A 16582-nucleotide genomic window follows, 5' to 3' on the forward strand; every position below is an offset into this window, starting at 1 on the left:
CCTGTTTCCACCCTTACTCCCTATAACCTGCTAGAACTCCCCAATTATTTCTGTGTCAGTTAGAATAAAATCCCATCCTAACCCTGGCCTCCCAAGGACTTAAATGGTCTGCGCTTTGCCAACCCCTGCCTCGGGCCCCATCTCCCTCCACCCTCCCTGTCAACCCCTGTGCTCCAGACACTATGGCTTCATTTCTGTTTTTATGCTCCCCAAGCTCCTTCCTGCAGGGCCTTTGCCTTTGGTCTCCCTTCTGTCTGGAGCCTGAGGTCTCAGCTCAGAAATCCCCTCCCCAGAGCAGCCTTCCCAGAGATCCCCTCCCAAGCCCACCCCCAGCGAAAGCAGCCACTGTGCTTGCCTAACCCAGCATCCTAGCTTAATTCTCTGTTTGGCCTTTGTCACTACTAGCTGGTATTTCTCTGGTTCCTTTGGTTATTTATCTTTCTTCTTCCTCCACCAGAAAGTAAATTCCAGAGGAACAAAATTAACTGTCTGTCTGGTTCTCCCAGCCCATCCTCCAGGCCTAGGACCCTGCCTGAGCGCAGGTGGGACGTGTCCAAACCTAAGTGTCCAGTGAATGGAAGATGAATGTGGGAGAGTGAGTGGCTGAAGTGGGTATGTGTGAGTCAGTGTAGATGCATGAGTGTGTGTGTGTACACATGCTGGCTGAAGAGGCCAGACTAGTGGCCTAGTCTGAGGCCGGACTAGAGGACCACAGTGATTGGGAAGTCTCCTTCCCGCGGGGAGGACAGGGAAAGACAACTTGTGGGGTCCTCCCCACAGTGGGGATGACGGTGGGTGGGGTCCCAGCCAGGCCGGGCCAGACTGGGGACGTCCAGGGCGCACCTCTGTCCCGCCTCCAGGCAGAGGGGCCCAGGGCTGGCCGACGTGGCAGCTGAGCTGCCGGCGGGCAGGCGGGGAGGGAGGGACAGAGGCTGGAGGCGGGCCGGAAAGTTTGGCGGCGGAGGCGGGGACTCGGCCGGGGGATGCGCGCCCGGGTCCCCAGAGCCCCCAGCTCGCCTCGGAGTCCTGCTCAGCATGGGTAAGTCGCGATCGGCGCTGCGGGCAGGGAAGGCCGGCGACCCCATCCCTGCGCGCGCACTCTTTGCCCTGAGCTGCAGCTCCCCGACCAGATACAGCCCACTCGGGTGGCAGCCGGGACAGCAGGCCTTGGCTGGTGGCTGGGAAGGGACGTGGGCCCACTTCCTTCCATGCTCCTTTCTGCCCAGAAAAAAAGTGACCTGAGAGGGCTCCTTACTTGATACTGGGCGCTTACTCGGGGCCAGACCCTTTCCTGACCGCTTTAAGCCTTACAGCGTCCAGCAGGCGAGTGAAATTGTTCCTATTCTGCAGATGAAGAAGTGGAGGGTCCGAAGGGAGCAAATTTATTCATCCACTCGCGGAGCGCTTCCCACCAGGCACCGTTCTAGGCCCGGGGATGCTGGCCTACACAAAACAGACAAAACCTCTACTCTCCAGATACTCAGTAGAGGGGAGATGGGGTGGGGGCAGGGGGGGAGGGAAGTTCTTTGTTGCTCCAGGGGACTAAGGTTTCTGTTTTTCTCTCCGGATTCGGAAGCATCAAAGGGTCAATATTCATCCACCTACTATGTGACAGACATTGGTTTAGGGCTCGGGGACTCAGTGGCCCTGTGTATAGATTTTGGGGTCAGAAAGACCAGGGTACCAGCCCTCCTTCCCCCACTTCCCAGGTGCATCGTGACCTGGGACAGTGTAGTTAAGCTCTCTGACCTTCAGTTTCCTCATCTACAAAACGGTCCCCATAAAACACCCCATCACAGGGAAGCCATGTGAATGACATGAGAATATGAACTTAATTACTCCATATACCACTTGCCCACGGTAAATGGTCAGTTAACATGAGCTTTTATTTTTCTATCACACCCAACATTGGGATTCTGGAGTCAGACTGCCCGAGTTCAGAGCCTGCTCTGTCACTCTGTGCTCTGTCACAACCACAGGCAAACATCTTTACCTCTCTGTGACTCAGTTGCCTCATCTGTAAAATGGGAATGGCACCAGTGCCTGTGTTACAGGGTTGCTGTAGGAATGAAGGCAGCTGACACAGGTATGGCTTCTGGAAAAGGATGTGAGGTTGGCTATAGTGACTGCTCTGTAAGTATCACCTGTTGCTGGGACATTTGGAAGCCAGCCTTCTGGGTGAGCATATTTGCACGGTTCAGTTTCAAACCTGGTCTTTCCCTGGAGTTTCAGGGGTAGACATGGCAGGTCTCTGGTGGGGGAGGGACCCAATACATTGTGACTCTGGTTGAAATGCTGCTCTAGTGTCACCAACTGAGGGTGCCCTGGGACTTGCAGCTGGTGATATGGGCACCCAAAACCTGGGTTCTTTCCACTTCGCCTGCCCCTTGATTCTCTCCCTGGGCAGCTCTGCCTGCCACAGTGAGAGGCTTAGAGAACTGAGGGGTTTCCTCCAGTGTGGGACAGCTTCATATACTATATTTAGACAAACAATCCACAGAAAGGAAGAGTGGTTCCGAAATCCAGGCTAGGCCACTCTAATTTGGAGGCCAGGATTTACTTCCCTTCCAGGCTCTGGACCCTACTGCCCCCCCACCCCAGGATGCTCAAAAGCCAAGATCCTTTCTCTCTGGATTCCCTGTGTCCTGAGTTCATTCATTCATTCATTCAGTCATCTGTTTACTCAACCAGTACTTACTGAGTGCCTACTGTATGCCAGGAACTGTCCCCAGCATCAGGAGACAACTGAGAACAAACAAACAATTCCTGTTCCTTTGGGGCTGACATTCTGCTTGGGGAGCCCAATAATATGTAAAACATATAGTTATCTCAGATGATGAAAAGTACCACGGAGAAAAACAGGTAGAGAAGGGAATACGAAGTGCTGGGTGCCACGGGAGTTTGCATTTCTAAGTAGAGGGCCGGGGAAGGTCTCATAAGAAGGCGACGTTTGAGCAGAGACCAGAGGGAAGGGGGATTGGGGCCTCTGAGATGGAGGGAAAGGGCTTTCCTGGCAGAGGTGACACCTGATAAAAAGCCTTGAGATGAGACAGGCTTGGAGTGAGGCGGAACGGGAAGGAGGCTGGTGTGGCTGGAGCCCAGTGAAGGGAGGCAGGTCCTACAGGGCCTTGAAGGCCACTCTCAGGACATTGGCTTTTTTTCAGAGTGAAGTGGGAGCCTTGGAGGGCTCTGAGCAGAATGATGTGGTCTGACTTGGGCTATCGTAGGATTCCTCCAGCTGCTCTAGAGCAGTAGATTAAGTTCAAATGTATCTGACACAGTCCTGGAATGGGACGTGGAGATACCGCCCTGGACCCTGACTCAGTCATTTGTTCACTCAGTAGAAGCTTTATTGAGACCATCTTGGGTGTCAGGGTGGGGCTGGAGCCCTGGAGGCACAGAGACAGTAAGTCTCTGTCCCCATCCTGCTCAGGTAAACACATCACTTATTCAATTACTTGGTGTGAGCAAATGCAGGAGAGAGCAGAGTTGGTTGGAAGTGAAAAATATGACTTGGAAAGTTGAGGAAGACGTACAGGAATTAGAGATTCCCTCAAACTAGTTTAACCAAAAAAAAAAAAAAAAAAAGGGTGGGGTGTTATTTATTGGTCACTGAAAAGTCCACAGCTTCAGGCATGGTTGGATCTAGGGGCTCAGGCAGGGTTGTCAGGAATCCCTCCCAAGGGGAGATGGCCCCCACCTGCTCTAGGCAGGTAAACTACCAGCTCAGTACCCCAAGTAAGCAAACACCCTGGACTGGACTGGCTCTCACTGGCTCAGGTTCAGCCACGTGACGTTCACCACTGTCCAAGGCCGGGGAACCTGCTGACTGATCAGATCTGGGTCATGGACACACCTCTGGAGCTGGATGGTGGGGGTGGAGTAGGGAGGTCATCTCTACCCCAGATCCGGAGGCAGAGTTGAAGACGGGACAGGGAAGGGCAGCTCCCCACAGAGCCGGCGAGACTCATGCCAAATAACAGATGTGTATTATCAGAGGCCCCCCGGGATGAGGATGAGTGGGCATTTGGGAAACACGGGTGGAGCAGGAGAGGGAGAGGAGGCACATGCAGAGGCAGAGCGGCATGAAAATCTACGGTGTGTGCCGGGAACCAGTGTTTGCAGGGTGTGTTGGAGAGGTGGGGACAGGGGTGGGGAGGAGAGGTGACCAAGGAGTTGGGCTGGGGCCACCAGCTCGTGAAGGGCCTGGGAGGTCATGCTAAGGAGTTAGGACTTAATGGAGCACGTGGTGGGAGTCTTGGAAAGCTTAAGGAAGAGAATCCTCTTCCCCCATCTTTCTAGCGGCCCTGACTCGTCTGAGGCTGTCCTTCACAGCTCCATGGGTCAGTAGCACTTCACCATGCTTTGAGACTTGGGATTTTCCTGAGAACTTTATTCCCCCTCCACATCTGCCCCCTACGCCCCTGCTCTCTCTCACACCCCACCTATCTCTGATCGGCCCTTCTTGCTTGAAGTCAATCCAGCAAAGCTCTTAAGTGCATGGGTTTGGGAATCAGATGGGTCAGCGTCTGAGTTCTGATCCTGTTGCTTCCCAGCTGTGAGAACACCCTGAGCCTTAGTTTTCCCATCTGTCAAATGGGGATAATTGTAGCAGTACCACCTAGAGTTGTTACAAAGATAAATTGAGAGAAGGCACCTAAAGTCTTTGCAGAGAGGAAATACTCCATCAATGATACTTGTTATTATTACTGTTAGATCTCACTTTTATTTTTGCTGTTCTGCTCTTACCACTGTGACCTGAACCTGTCCTGCTGCATTTTCCAGCAGAACCTGTGGACAGTCAGTTTTGCCTGTGAGCCCTTTGGCTGGGTTCCCATTCACCTCAAGAAGAGCCCAGGAAATGGCAGAAAAATTCTGTGTTTTCACTTGATTGCCTCACATGGCCTGGAAGAACCTTCCCTTCTGGCAGTAAACTCCAGAAACCGAGGGAGGTGGGGCAGAGGGAGGTGAAGAAGGGGCAGGACCTGGGCAGCATAATCTCCCCAGAGTATTTACTGATGGTCATGAAGAGGAAGGACAAGGCCAGCCAGGGAATGGTAGGAGGCTGTTCCCTGGGGGGCAGAGGTGAAGCAGAAAGTGGGGAGTGATTCCTCTACCCATGAAACTCCTCCCCCCTGCACAAAAATTGCCTAACATAGATGGAGCGAGGCAGAAGTAAGAGAACAGGGTGAAATCTTATTATGCCAAGGTATAATAATGGAGTGGTTAGGGGCAGGGATTGTGGAGCCAGACCACCTGGCTTTGAATCTAGACACAGTTACTCACTACTCTTGACCTTAGGCAAGTCTCTGATGATCAGTTTACTCATTCATAAATAATACAAAAGCCCACCTCATAAAGTTGTGGTGAGAATTAAATGAGCTATTACACTAAAAGTGCTCAAAGCAGTGCCTGGTCCAGATCAAACACTCCATAAATCTGGCTATAATGTTATGAATGTTCTTGTCAGGTCCAGGTGGGGATGGGTGAGACAGATACATCTGGATTACTCCTGACGCTTCCAGAAATATTTGTTTATGTATGTGAATTAAAAATTAAGAGCAACCCGTTTAACTGCTCTGCCAATATGGTAGCTGCTGGCCACATGTGGCTATTTTCACACTTAATTAAAATTAAATATAAATTAAAAACGCAGTTCCTTAATCACATTGGCCACATTTTATTTTACTTTTTTTAAACGTGGCTTCCATCATTCTTAATATATTTCTTCATTTACTTAATCCAAGAATACACAGAAAGTAGTTTTATTTTTTTAATATTTATTTATTTGGTTGCACGGGTCTTAGTTGTAGCACACGGGCTCCTTAGTTGCAGCAGGTGGGCTCCTTAGTTGCGGCTCCAGGGCTCTTTAGTTGCAGCTCACCGCCTCCTTAGTTGTAGCATGTGGGCTCCTTAGTTGCAGCTCAGGGGCTCCTCAGTTGTGGCAGGCGAACTCTTAGTTGCGGCATGTATGGGGGATCTAGTTCCCTGACCAGGGATCGAACCCGGGCCCCTTGCAATGGGAGCGTGGAGTCTTAAACACTGGACTGCCAGGGAATTCCCTTCTCTGCCTTTTTTTTTTTTTAAACGACACCCATCACCACCTGAAATTATATTATATATTAATTTATTTATCATTTGCCTTTTTCTACTAGAATGTCAGATCTTTGAAAACACCATTGTATTGCCAGCCCCAAGAACACTGCCTGGTGTGTTGTAGATGCCAGATAAATTTTGGAATGATTGGATGGATGCATGAATGGATGGGTGTGTGTCTGGGTAAATAAGGGATGGAATACAAAGATGGGTGGATAGATGGATCAAAAAATGGATGGATGTTTGGGTGAATTAAGGGGAAGATAAATGGGCCAATGAATGGATGAAAATGTGGTGGATGGAGTAGATAGATGGATGGAGGAGTGAATGATGAAGGGCTGGGTGGATAGATTGATTAGTAAATAGATGGGTGAATGAATGGAGTGGATGGATGAAGAAAGAAGTGGATGGGTAGATGGATGGATGGATGAATGGGTGAAGTAGATGGACAGAAGGAAGGATGGAGGGAGAAATGGAGGAAGGAAGAAGTGGATGAATGGATGGATGGATGGAGAGATGGATGGAATGAAGGAAGAAGTGAACGCATGGGTGGATGCATGCATGTGTGGGTATGTGGATAAATGGGTGAATGGATGGATTAGACAGTTGGAAGGATGGACGGACAAAGCAAGAAGTGGTTGAATGGATGATGGATGGATGGATGAATAAATGAATAGATGGATGGATGTAGTAGAAGGATACATGAATGGATGGGCGAATAGATGGAGAGATGGACGGGTGGACAGAGGGAGAGGAGGTTGGGTGGACGCTCTGGCAGGAAACATTCTGGACTCTGTCCCTGTTACTTTTGTTTTCCAGGCCGACCCTCACTCTTCCTGGCACTGTGTGCCTCTGTGTCTTTGCTGGGCGGCCTGACCTTTGGCTATGAACTGGCAGTCATATCGGGTGCCCTACTGCCTCTTCAGCTTGACTTTGGGCTAAGCTGCTCGGAACAGGAGCTCCTGGTGGGCAGTCTGCTCCTGGGGGCTCTCCTGGCCTCCCTGGTAGGGGGCTTCCTCATCGACCGCTATGGCAGGAAGCAAGCCATCCTCGGGAGCAACTTGGTGCTGTTGGCGGGCAGCCTGAGCCTGAGCCTGGCCAGCTCCCTGGCCTGGCTGGTCCTGGGCCGCTCAGTGGCTGGCTTTGCCATCTCCCTCTCCTCCATGGCCTGCTGTATCTACGTGTCAGAGCTGGTTGGGCCACGGCAGCGGGGAGTGCTGGTGTCCCTCTACGAGGCAGGCATCACCGTGGGCATCCTGCTCTCCTATGCACTCAACTACGCGCTGGCCGGTGCCCTCTGGGGCTGGAGGCATATGTTTGGCTGGGCCACTGCGCCTGCTCTCCTGCAGTCCCTCAGCCTCCTCCTCCTCCCCCCGGGTACAGTTGATGCTGCAGCCCACCGGGACCTCATCCCCCTCCAGGGAGGCGAGGCCACGAAGCTGGGCCTGGGGAGGCCAAGATACTCCTTCCTGGACCTCTTCAGGACCAGGGATAACATGAGAGGCCGGACCATGGTGGGGCTGGGGCTGGTGCTCTGCCAGCAGCTAACAGGGCAGCCCAACGTGCTGTGCTACGCCTCCACCATCTTCCATTCAGTCGGCTTCCGTGGGGCCTCCTCGGCTGTGCTGGCCTCCGTGGGGCTTGGCGCCGTGAAGGTGGCAGCCACCCTGACCGCCATGGGGCTGGTGGACCGAGTGGGCCGCAGGGCCCTGTTAATCGCTGGCTGTGCGCTCATGGCCCTGTCGGTCAGCGGCATAGGCCTTGTCAGCTTTGCTGTGCCCATGGACTCAGGCCCGAGTTGCCTGGCCGTGCCCAATGCCACTCGGCTGTCAGGCTTTCCCGGAGACTCTGGCCTGCCCAGTGGCTTGGCTCAGCCTCTGCGGCCAATGACCGACCAGAGCCCGGGGCGGCCAGTCTTGTCAACCTCTGAGAAAACCAAGCCTCATCCGGGAGCTGGGGACCCCACTGCCCTTCCTCTGCCAGCCTTAAGCATCATGCCCGCTGCACGCCCTTCTCCTGCCCCTGAGCATGCCCTGCTGCACTGGACCGCACTGGTCTGCATGATGCTGTTTGTGAGTGCCTTCTCCTTTAGCTTTGGACCAGGTAAGTGGAAGTTCTCTTGCAGGTAACTCTGGAGCCTTCTACCTCTCCTAGTGGGAAGCCTGGGGACCGAATCCGTCAGGGTCTCAGAGGGACTAGAGGTGGCTTGACCACGAGAACAATGAACTCAGATTTCAGGGCTCCTTGCTTCTCTGAAGGCACTTCTTCCGAGGGCAGAGGCCTAATTTATGTTTGTAATATTTTCTTTCTTATAAAGGCCCCAAATAAAGGCCCCTAAGCTTCAGGCCTCATAAAACCAGAATGTGCCCCTGGATAGCTCACTCAGAAGGGTTTTAGCTGGAAAGGAATTTAATGAATAGGGTGACCAACCATCCCGGTTTGCCCAGGACACTGAAAGTCTGATGTCCCGGGAAACCCCTCAGTTTTCTGGGCAAACCCAGCTGCAGCCTAAGAGTCCTCCCTGCTCTCCTGTCCTAGTGACCTGGCTTGTCCTCAGCGAGGTTTACCCCGTGGAGATCCGAGGGCGAGCCTTTGCCTTCTGCAACAGCTTCAACTGGGCCGCCAACCTCTTCATCAGCCTCTCTTTCCTCGACCTCATTGGTGAGTCCTCTGACCTAATCCCTTGGCCCGGTTCCTTTAAGATCCAGAAACAACTGCCTCCAGACAGAGCCTGGGCCTCCATATCGTCCAGGTATGAGTCACAGAAAACCCCAGAACACCAGGGAAGGGTCTCTGAGATGCTTCTGACCCAAGGCCAGGGGTCATCGAGGCCAAAGTGGGCGGGGCTCCTTCCCTGCAGGGCCCCAAGGCACAGTTCTTAGGGTTTAGTTATTTTCCCATTTCCTGCACCCAAGTGTTTCCTCTTCAAAGGAGGAGCCCTGGGGGACTGTGAGAGATACTGGCAGAAGAACCCACCCACCATGCCTGTCTCCCATACACAGTCTCTGGGAATCCAAGCTTCTCCCTGGTGCCTCAGTCTTCAAGCATCCCCTTTATGTGGGATGAATGAGTGAGAAAGAGAGAGGAAGGAGGGAAGGAAGGAAGGGAGGGAAAGAGGGAGGGAGGGAGGGAGAGAGGGGAGGAGGGAGGGAGGGAGGGAGAGAGTGGAGGAGGGAGGGAGGGAGGGCTTATTAGAACTGTTATTAGAACTGAACTTATTAGATCCCTATCATCCCCATCTCACAGACTGGGAGATACATCCTTCCCAAGTCTAGCCAGGCAGTTAGTTAGAAGACTAGAACCCAGTCTTCCTTCTCCCAGCCCAGCACTCTCCCTGCTGGAATAAGGATTAAGTGGAGGTCAAGCTGGTGAAGGGTGGCTGCTGGGAGGCGGTGTGGCCCTGGCTGTTGGAGGTGAGAATGGTGTCTGAAACGTCATTAGTGCTTCTGCCTCCACAGCCTTCTGGGTGGAGCTGAGGCTTCTGCCTTCTCTCGCAAACCAGTCACACGCCAAATTGGCCGAATGCTTGATTCATTGAAAAACCAATTCATGGGATTTCTGAGGATGGTTTTTCGGAGCTGAGCTTTGCCAAGGCTGCCCCCGCAGCTGTTGCGCTGCTGAGGTGGATGTCATTTTCCCTCCATGCACATTTTCAGGGGCCAAGTGTGCACCTCTGGTTAGTGTATGGCCAAGATGTTGGTGGATTTGGGCCCCGGCCCTTTGCCTGCCTCTGGGACAACCAGTCCTACTCCTGCTTTAAGATACCTTTATCTCACAGCGTGTTAGTCACACTGCAGATCTACCGTCTAGAGGATCTGCTTTGGGTGAACTGATTTTCGGTGTTCGAGGAGTTGGCCCAGGCTGTGCCCTGCCCACACTCCCATCCCGTTTTTCCCAGGTGCCATTGGCTTGTCCTGGACCTTCCTGCTCTACGGGCTGACTGCTGTCTTCGGCCTGGGTTTCATCTATTTATTTGTCCCTGAAACAAAAGGCCAGTCGTTGACAGAGATAGACCAGCAATTCCAGAAGAGACGGTAAGGGGGCCAGGGCTAGCCTGGGGGGAAGAGTGGCATCAAACCCTGAGCACTTTGCTTCAGGATTTTAGCCATTACACTTTCCCTTTGCAAAAGAGTGTTTTTCTTCTCTTCCTGGTGTTCTTACTGCCTGGATACAGTGAATTTTGTCCTGTCTTCATACATGAACTCTTTTCCCTGAGTTGTTTTGTGTCTTCCTACAGCAGAGTTTTATTTGACTTTGGGTTCAGCTCATAGGAATTTAAAAATCATGCCGTTATGGACTCACAGGAGGTTAGAATAGTTAGATCCTAAAACCACAGAATCTTAGAGTCATGGAAGCTCAGAGAAACAAAATATTATAATCATGGCCTTTTGAATCACACGCAAAGAACTCTGAGCATAATCTTCTCACTCAGTGGGTGTTAATATGCCACACAGTGTTCGGGGCGTAGGAAATGTGTCTGAAAATAAGATGGAGAAGGTCCTTGTCCTCACGGAACTTCCATTCTAGTAGGGGAGGGGAACAGAAAATAAATAAGCCAGTGAATGCAGAAACAAAAGCATTTCAGTTAGTGATGAGTAGCTGGAAGAAAAGGAAACAGAGCAAAATATATTGAGAGGGTCTGGTTGGTGGAGAGGGAGACAGAGGGGCACAGGGTTGTGGCTAAACCAGAGTGGGTGTCAGAGAGGGATGCCCTGAGTAGGTACCATTTAAGTGAATGAGAAGGAGGCAGCCAGGGCGAGGCTTCCAGGTAGAGGGAGCAGCAGGTGCAAAGACCCTGAGGTTGGGAGTGTATCTGGCATATGCAAGGAACAACAAGGAAGCCAGGGTAGCTGGATCAGAGAGAGCAAGGAGGGAGGGGAGGAGGAGAGAAGATCAGATTGGCCAAGTGGGTAGGAGCTAGATCACATAAGGTCTGTAGGTCCTAGACAGGGGTTCAAAACCTTAGCATCAGGGACCTTGGGCTGTTGAAATAAAGAGTACTGGGGGGGTGTCAGAGGGACCTGAAACCACCATAGTCCTAAGCATCCTTGGCAAGTGCCCCAGGTTGCCTGTTGTCGTAAAGGGAGTCACCAGCGTCCGACTGCCCGTTCTATTCCTGGGAGGCCCTAACAAATTAAAACGGTAAATCATTCTAATGGTGAGTTGGAACTTGCCTCCCTGCAGCTTCCTGCCAAGCCCCAACCTGGCCCCCAAAGGGATGCAGAACGAGTCCATGTAAAACTTCGAACCTGGTCCACCCCAGCCCAGAGTGTTCTCTGCCAGTAGCACACTCCCAGTTTGTTGCATGACACCTGCGGGGCCCTCAGCAATCCAGCCATACTAGTTAGGAGACAGATTTGGCTGCTTGGAATAGGCTGAATATAGGGGGTCCGGGGCTGGCGTTGAAGCTGTGCTTCAAGGGGTCGTCCAGGGTCCCAGTCTCCTTCTCTCTTGTTGCTCTGCCTTCTCTTCAGTATAAACTTTTCCGCATGGCCCGTGGGAGCCACCACCTCCCTGAAAGAGGGAAGGGGAAGAGAAGGACACACAACCTAAAAGATCCACACGTCACTTCCACCTACAACCCTTTGGATGGAACTTGGCCACATCCACCTGCAGGGGCGGCTGAAAAACATGGTCTTTAATCTGGGTGCCATGTGCTCACCTAAACATTGAGGGTGCTGTTACTAGACATAAAGGAGGGACAGATACTAGGAGCCACCTGGAATCTCTGCTATACCGGCTTTCTTGGGAGAAGATTCCAGACCCCTCCTCTGGAATAAGAAGCTAAGGAGGCAGAAAGGCAGGCAGAAGCCAGCTTTAGGGTGAGGCAGGAGGGAATTGCAGCTCAGGGGAACCCTGAGCTGGACCTGGGGACTCAGGAGCCTGGGCCAGACCTTGGGGAAAGCAGGCTGGATCTTCTCCAGCCTCAGGAAAAGACAGGAAGTTAGGGGCTTTGGCTGGGTCCGGAGCCAACTTTGGCTGGGTGAGTCATCACTCCAGTCCTTACCGTTCAGGGGGCCCCTGATATCACAGGCCACAGAGAGAGAAAGAAACTCAACCGTGGGGAGCATGGGGACACGGGAAGCTCCAGAGATCTTGCAAGCAAGTACTAATGGGACCCTCCTTCCAGCACCAACTGTTCTCAGTGCTGTGTTGCTCCCTACAAGAATCACATCCCCAGGAGAAAGTCTGATTGGCTAAGCCTGGTTTATGTGCCCACCCCCCTAACCCCCAAATTGGCCAGGATAGGGCAAGCCGCCTCTATTGACAGTCCTACGAAGATCACATGCAACAGAGGAGACCTAGAGCCCCGAGGAGACGAGAGGATGGAGGCTGGATGGAGCGACCATCCGCTGCTGTGGGGTTTACTTCTATTCGTGTCCTCATGCCGCAGATGTGCTTGTTGGAAATGGGGACCTGCAGCTTAACGGTCTATTTCCTCTGCTCCTTTAGAGAGACATTAGCAACCGAGGGGCTCAGACGCCCTTGCCATCAGTGGCCACTGAGTGCCATAAGCATGTTCCTTTCCCTTTCACATCAGGGTACTTGGGTTCAGAAGAGACCTTTCCGTTCCCAGGGTGATATGATCACCAAAAGAGCTTTCAAAAATCTTTTATCCCAATTTCTCAGGAATCCGTTCATTCACTTTCAGCAAATATTTTCCAAGTGCCAGCTAGGAGCCAGGCACTGTACTAGGCTCACGGGACAGACCTGTGACCAAGAGACACCGTGTCTCTGGAATGAGGAGGAAGTTACCTTTTAATGCAAAGGGGAGAGATGGATTACAGAACACCCAAATGCATGAATAAGATAAATGAGAGTGGGGTTTGTATCATGAGGAAAATAAGGCAGGTTAACTGTCAGAGAGCGAACAGTGGATTTGGGGGCAGTGTGGAGCTTTCCATCGCTTCAGCTAGGGTCCAAGTGTACCATGGGTACATTAATGACGCAAGTTGATCGTGAGCTCTTCGTGACATTGAAGGACATTTTTGTGTACCTGTTATGTTCACTGCTCTATTCCCAGGGCCTAGAACAGTGCTTGGCCCATGACAGGCCAGCAGTGACTCTAGCTCTAGTGAATGAATGAAAGGATGCTCAACGAAGGCCTCTGCGAACAGGTGGCAATTGAGCTGAGACCTGAATAATGAGAAAAAGCCATCTTTTCCAAGAGCTGGAAGAGAGTGTTCTAGGCAGAGGGAACAGCCAGAGCAAAGGCCCCGAGGTGGGAACAAGCTGGGGGTTTTGAAGAGCAAGAAGGAGACCCATGTGGCCGGGGTGGAATGGGAAGATGGGACTGGCGGGCGGTGACACAGGAGAGGCCGGCTGCAGAGAGGGACTTGGACGTGAGGCTGAGAGTGACGTCACTTCTCAGCAGGAGTGACAGGAGTTGGTCTTCGTGCTTAGAAAGGTCAGTCCTGTGATTAGGAAAACCGGCTGTAGGAGGCGTGGGTGGACACAGGAAGACGGTGGGGGGGTGGGGGGGGGCGGCTGGGTGGTCCAGAAGATGGAAATGCCCATTAAGGCAGGAAGCAGGGAGGGTCAGGTAGGAGTGGGGTGGGGATGGGATGGGGATCCCAGGTATGGTCCACTCCCATCACCCCCCGGGGAAGGCCACCAGGCCCCGTCACCCTCTGACCCCACTTACTCTCTGCTCTCCAGGTTCGCCCTGAGCTTTGGCCACAGGCAGAGCTCGGCTGGCATCCAGTACAGCCGAATTGAGGTCTCTGCAGCCTGCTGAGGAGTCCATCTGGAAAATGCTGGAACCATGGCTTTAGCAGACAGCCTTCAGCTTCCTGCTTGCCTGGGTGCCAGAGCACAAGTTCTAGGTGGTCCTTCAAGAGGCACCCCTGCTCCGGAAGAGGTCTGTTTTGCTGGGGCAAAAGGGATGAAAATCTGAGAACTCAGAAGTCTTCAGGTGGAGTCTCAGGCTCTGAGGGTTCCTGAGGCTCTGCCTTCCTGCCTCAGTTTCCCCACTGACTCTGCGCATCTCTGGCAGTAATGAACTTATGATGAGAACATCTTATGGAGACTTCGTTGCTCTATGGGCTTTCTCAAAGGATCTCGAGGGTACCACCCTGGCAGGAAGTCTCTCCTGGAATCACCCCTAAACCCAGCTGAGGATACCATATTCTCTGCTCTCTTTTTCCATCTGGTTGGGACTTTCTGGGGAGGGGGAAGCCTGCTTTTTGGCTCTCAGATCTCATTTTGTTCAACCCCTCTGATTCTCTTACCTGGAATATTTGTCATTCACCAGCAACTCAGATGGTTGGTAGGAGCTCTAGTCCTGAGTTCAAGGCCTGAGGCTGCTGGTGTTCTTGCTGTCGGACTGGGGATCTCAGCTTTTCCTGTATGTGCAATGGGAGCTCTGACCCAGGGGGTTCTTAAGATCTCTTCTGATGCCAATGAGCTGGAATTCTAAGTGCTGGCAATACCACAGATATTCAGCATGGGTCCTGCTCTCAAGTTGCTAGTCATCTCTTTCAGGGACATAGGTTTTAATTAGGGGAAAGGTGAACAGAATTCCAGAGTTGTGTGCACTAAAATCCAAGGACCGTCCTAGTGTGGGTCACGAGCTCCAGGAGCTGTTTCCAGGATGGCGCTGGCGGACTCTGCAGAAAGGAGGTGGGTCGGAAGCTAACAAACCTGGTTGTCGGTGTGGCCTCCACCTCTTGGCAGCTAGTGACCCTGGATGAGTAACAACTCCCTGAAGCCTCAGTTTCCACATCTACAGAATGGGTATGACTATGCCCCCAGGGGTGTATTTAACCTCTGTGTCCCATCAGGAGGGTCTTCATTTGGTCCCATTCAGCTGGTCAGGATGGACGGGATTTCTGCTCACCCTCAATACCCAGGTCCCCACCTTTGGGACGTTGTAAAGGGCCACCCCCCCCACCCCCCCGCCAAGGGGTGAGTCAGACGGAGACTGAGTAAGTAGCTCCTCTCCCACAGGACTCTGGCCTCCCCTGGGTCCTTGGTTCTCATTTCTAGCTACTTCCCTTAGATCCAGTGGTGTGTTGGAGCTGGCTTGTGCTGGCTTGTGAGAGCTGATTGTTAAATTTTCAGGAGTTTTGCAAGCTCGTTGTTAAACATAGCTGCTAAAAAATTAAATTACTTAAATTTATACTTAAATAAATTATATTAAAACCGAGGTAATACATACTAAAAACTCATCACTTCCTTATTTTACTCCATTTTGCTCTCATCTGTGCTCTTAAGGTAATTTACACCTATTGCCTCGCATGAGGAACGTGGGGTAAGGGCACTGCCCATCCCTTGCCGGGTCTGCCTTCAGTGACCCACGGGGAGTGTATTTGCACCGCAGGGACTGGGGAACACCACAGATCAGGGCTTGATTTGTCGTTTTGTTGATTGTCCAGTCTTAAGAATGTGATGGATACAATGTTACTAATGCAAATTAAACTTAACAGTGTGTTCTGCCTGTAGTTGATACATTGTGAACGGCACAAAAAATGGAGGGGATTATTATCCAGTTCAGCCAACAGGTGACTCATGTCACTGGTGAAGGAGTTTGGACACAAGTCTTTGTTGTTTTACTTTCGTCTTATTCATTAACAGGAACAAACATTTCAACTAGCATTCATGTCAGAACTGCATTCATGCTTCAGTGACGTCAGCAACCTCTTTGCTGAGTCATATTGTTGTCAAGCATTTCTTCGTGGTCTAATTTTGTTAAATCATGGCTAAATTGCAGTGACAGTTGGCTTTGGAATCAAGAGGTTGGCAGAAAAATCAACAAAAACATTTCTGTGAGAATTAATTGGCTAGATGGCATTTACAATAAAGAGTATTTACAATAAAGTATTATTATTTGTCAATTTTGTGCAACAAACACATCCTTTATTCCAGTAAAATTTACACACACACACACACACACACACACACACACACACATTTTTTCCCTGGAGAGCAGTTATTAAACATTTACCAGCCCATCACTGCTTACAGCTGTCCTTTTGGCCCCTTCAGATCTAATTCTCTACCCAGGGATCCCCAAACCTTCTCAGTTCTCCTTTCCTATCAGCCTAGGAGAATGCTCTTCTGGTCTTAGGGTGGTTTCTCCTCTTTTTTGTTCAGGGTCATATACTCATAGATCAGGTGGGGGATGTAGGTGAGTGAAGTCCACTGTGGAAGACAATAGGGAGTAGTGAGGTCTGTGGAAACAGGTGAACACAGGCCTCTCTATCAGGGATGACTGACACTCAAGTGCAGCTGGTGCCTGCCATGAAGGAATGTGAGCCCATTGTGGCCTGACCATCTGAATTAAAAAAAAAAAAAAATCCAGTAATTCAGACTTTGGTGTAAAATTTCCTGATTTTTTAATAGTGGCAACTGATTCTTAATTGAAAAAATCATTTTTTAAGCTCAACTCAACACACCTGTGGCTAAATCACAGCCTTCAGTTTGTCCCTCCGTCCTTGATGTCCTGTGAGATATTCTTTGCTTCTGGGTTTTTGAGGATCCCAGC

General features: G+C 51.4%; 1 protein-coding gene across 1 annotated transcript; it reads left to right on the forward strand.

Annotated features, from left to right (window-relative positions):
- Window positions 1–983: 983 nt before the first annotated feature.
- Window positions 984–15880, forward strand: SLC2A10 (solute carrier family 2 member 10; the record flags this gene model as incomplete). The annotated part of the gene is given in 6 exon segments (XM_082857300.1): window positions 984–1004; window positions 1006–1039; window positions 6916–8199; window positions 8635–8757; window positions 9995–10130; window positions 13756–15880. Coding segments are annotated over 6 exon segments (1677 nt in total). The 3' UTR covers window positions 13835–15880.
- Window positions 15881–16582: the final 702 nt, after the last annotated feature.

This window comes from Leucopleurus acutus (assembly GCF_964270905.1).
Source record: "Leucopleurus acutus genome assembly, chromosome: 16".
NCBI lineage: Eukaryota > Metazoa > Chordata > Mammalia > Artiodactyla > Delphinidae > Leucopleurus > Leucopleurus acutus.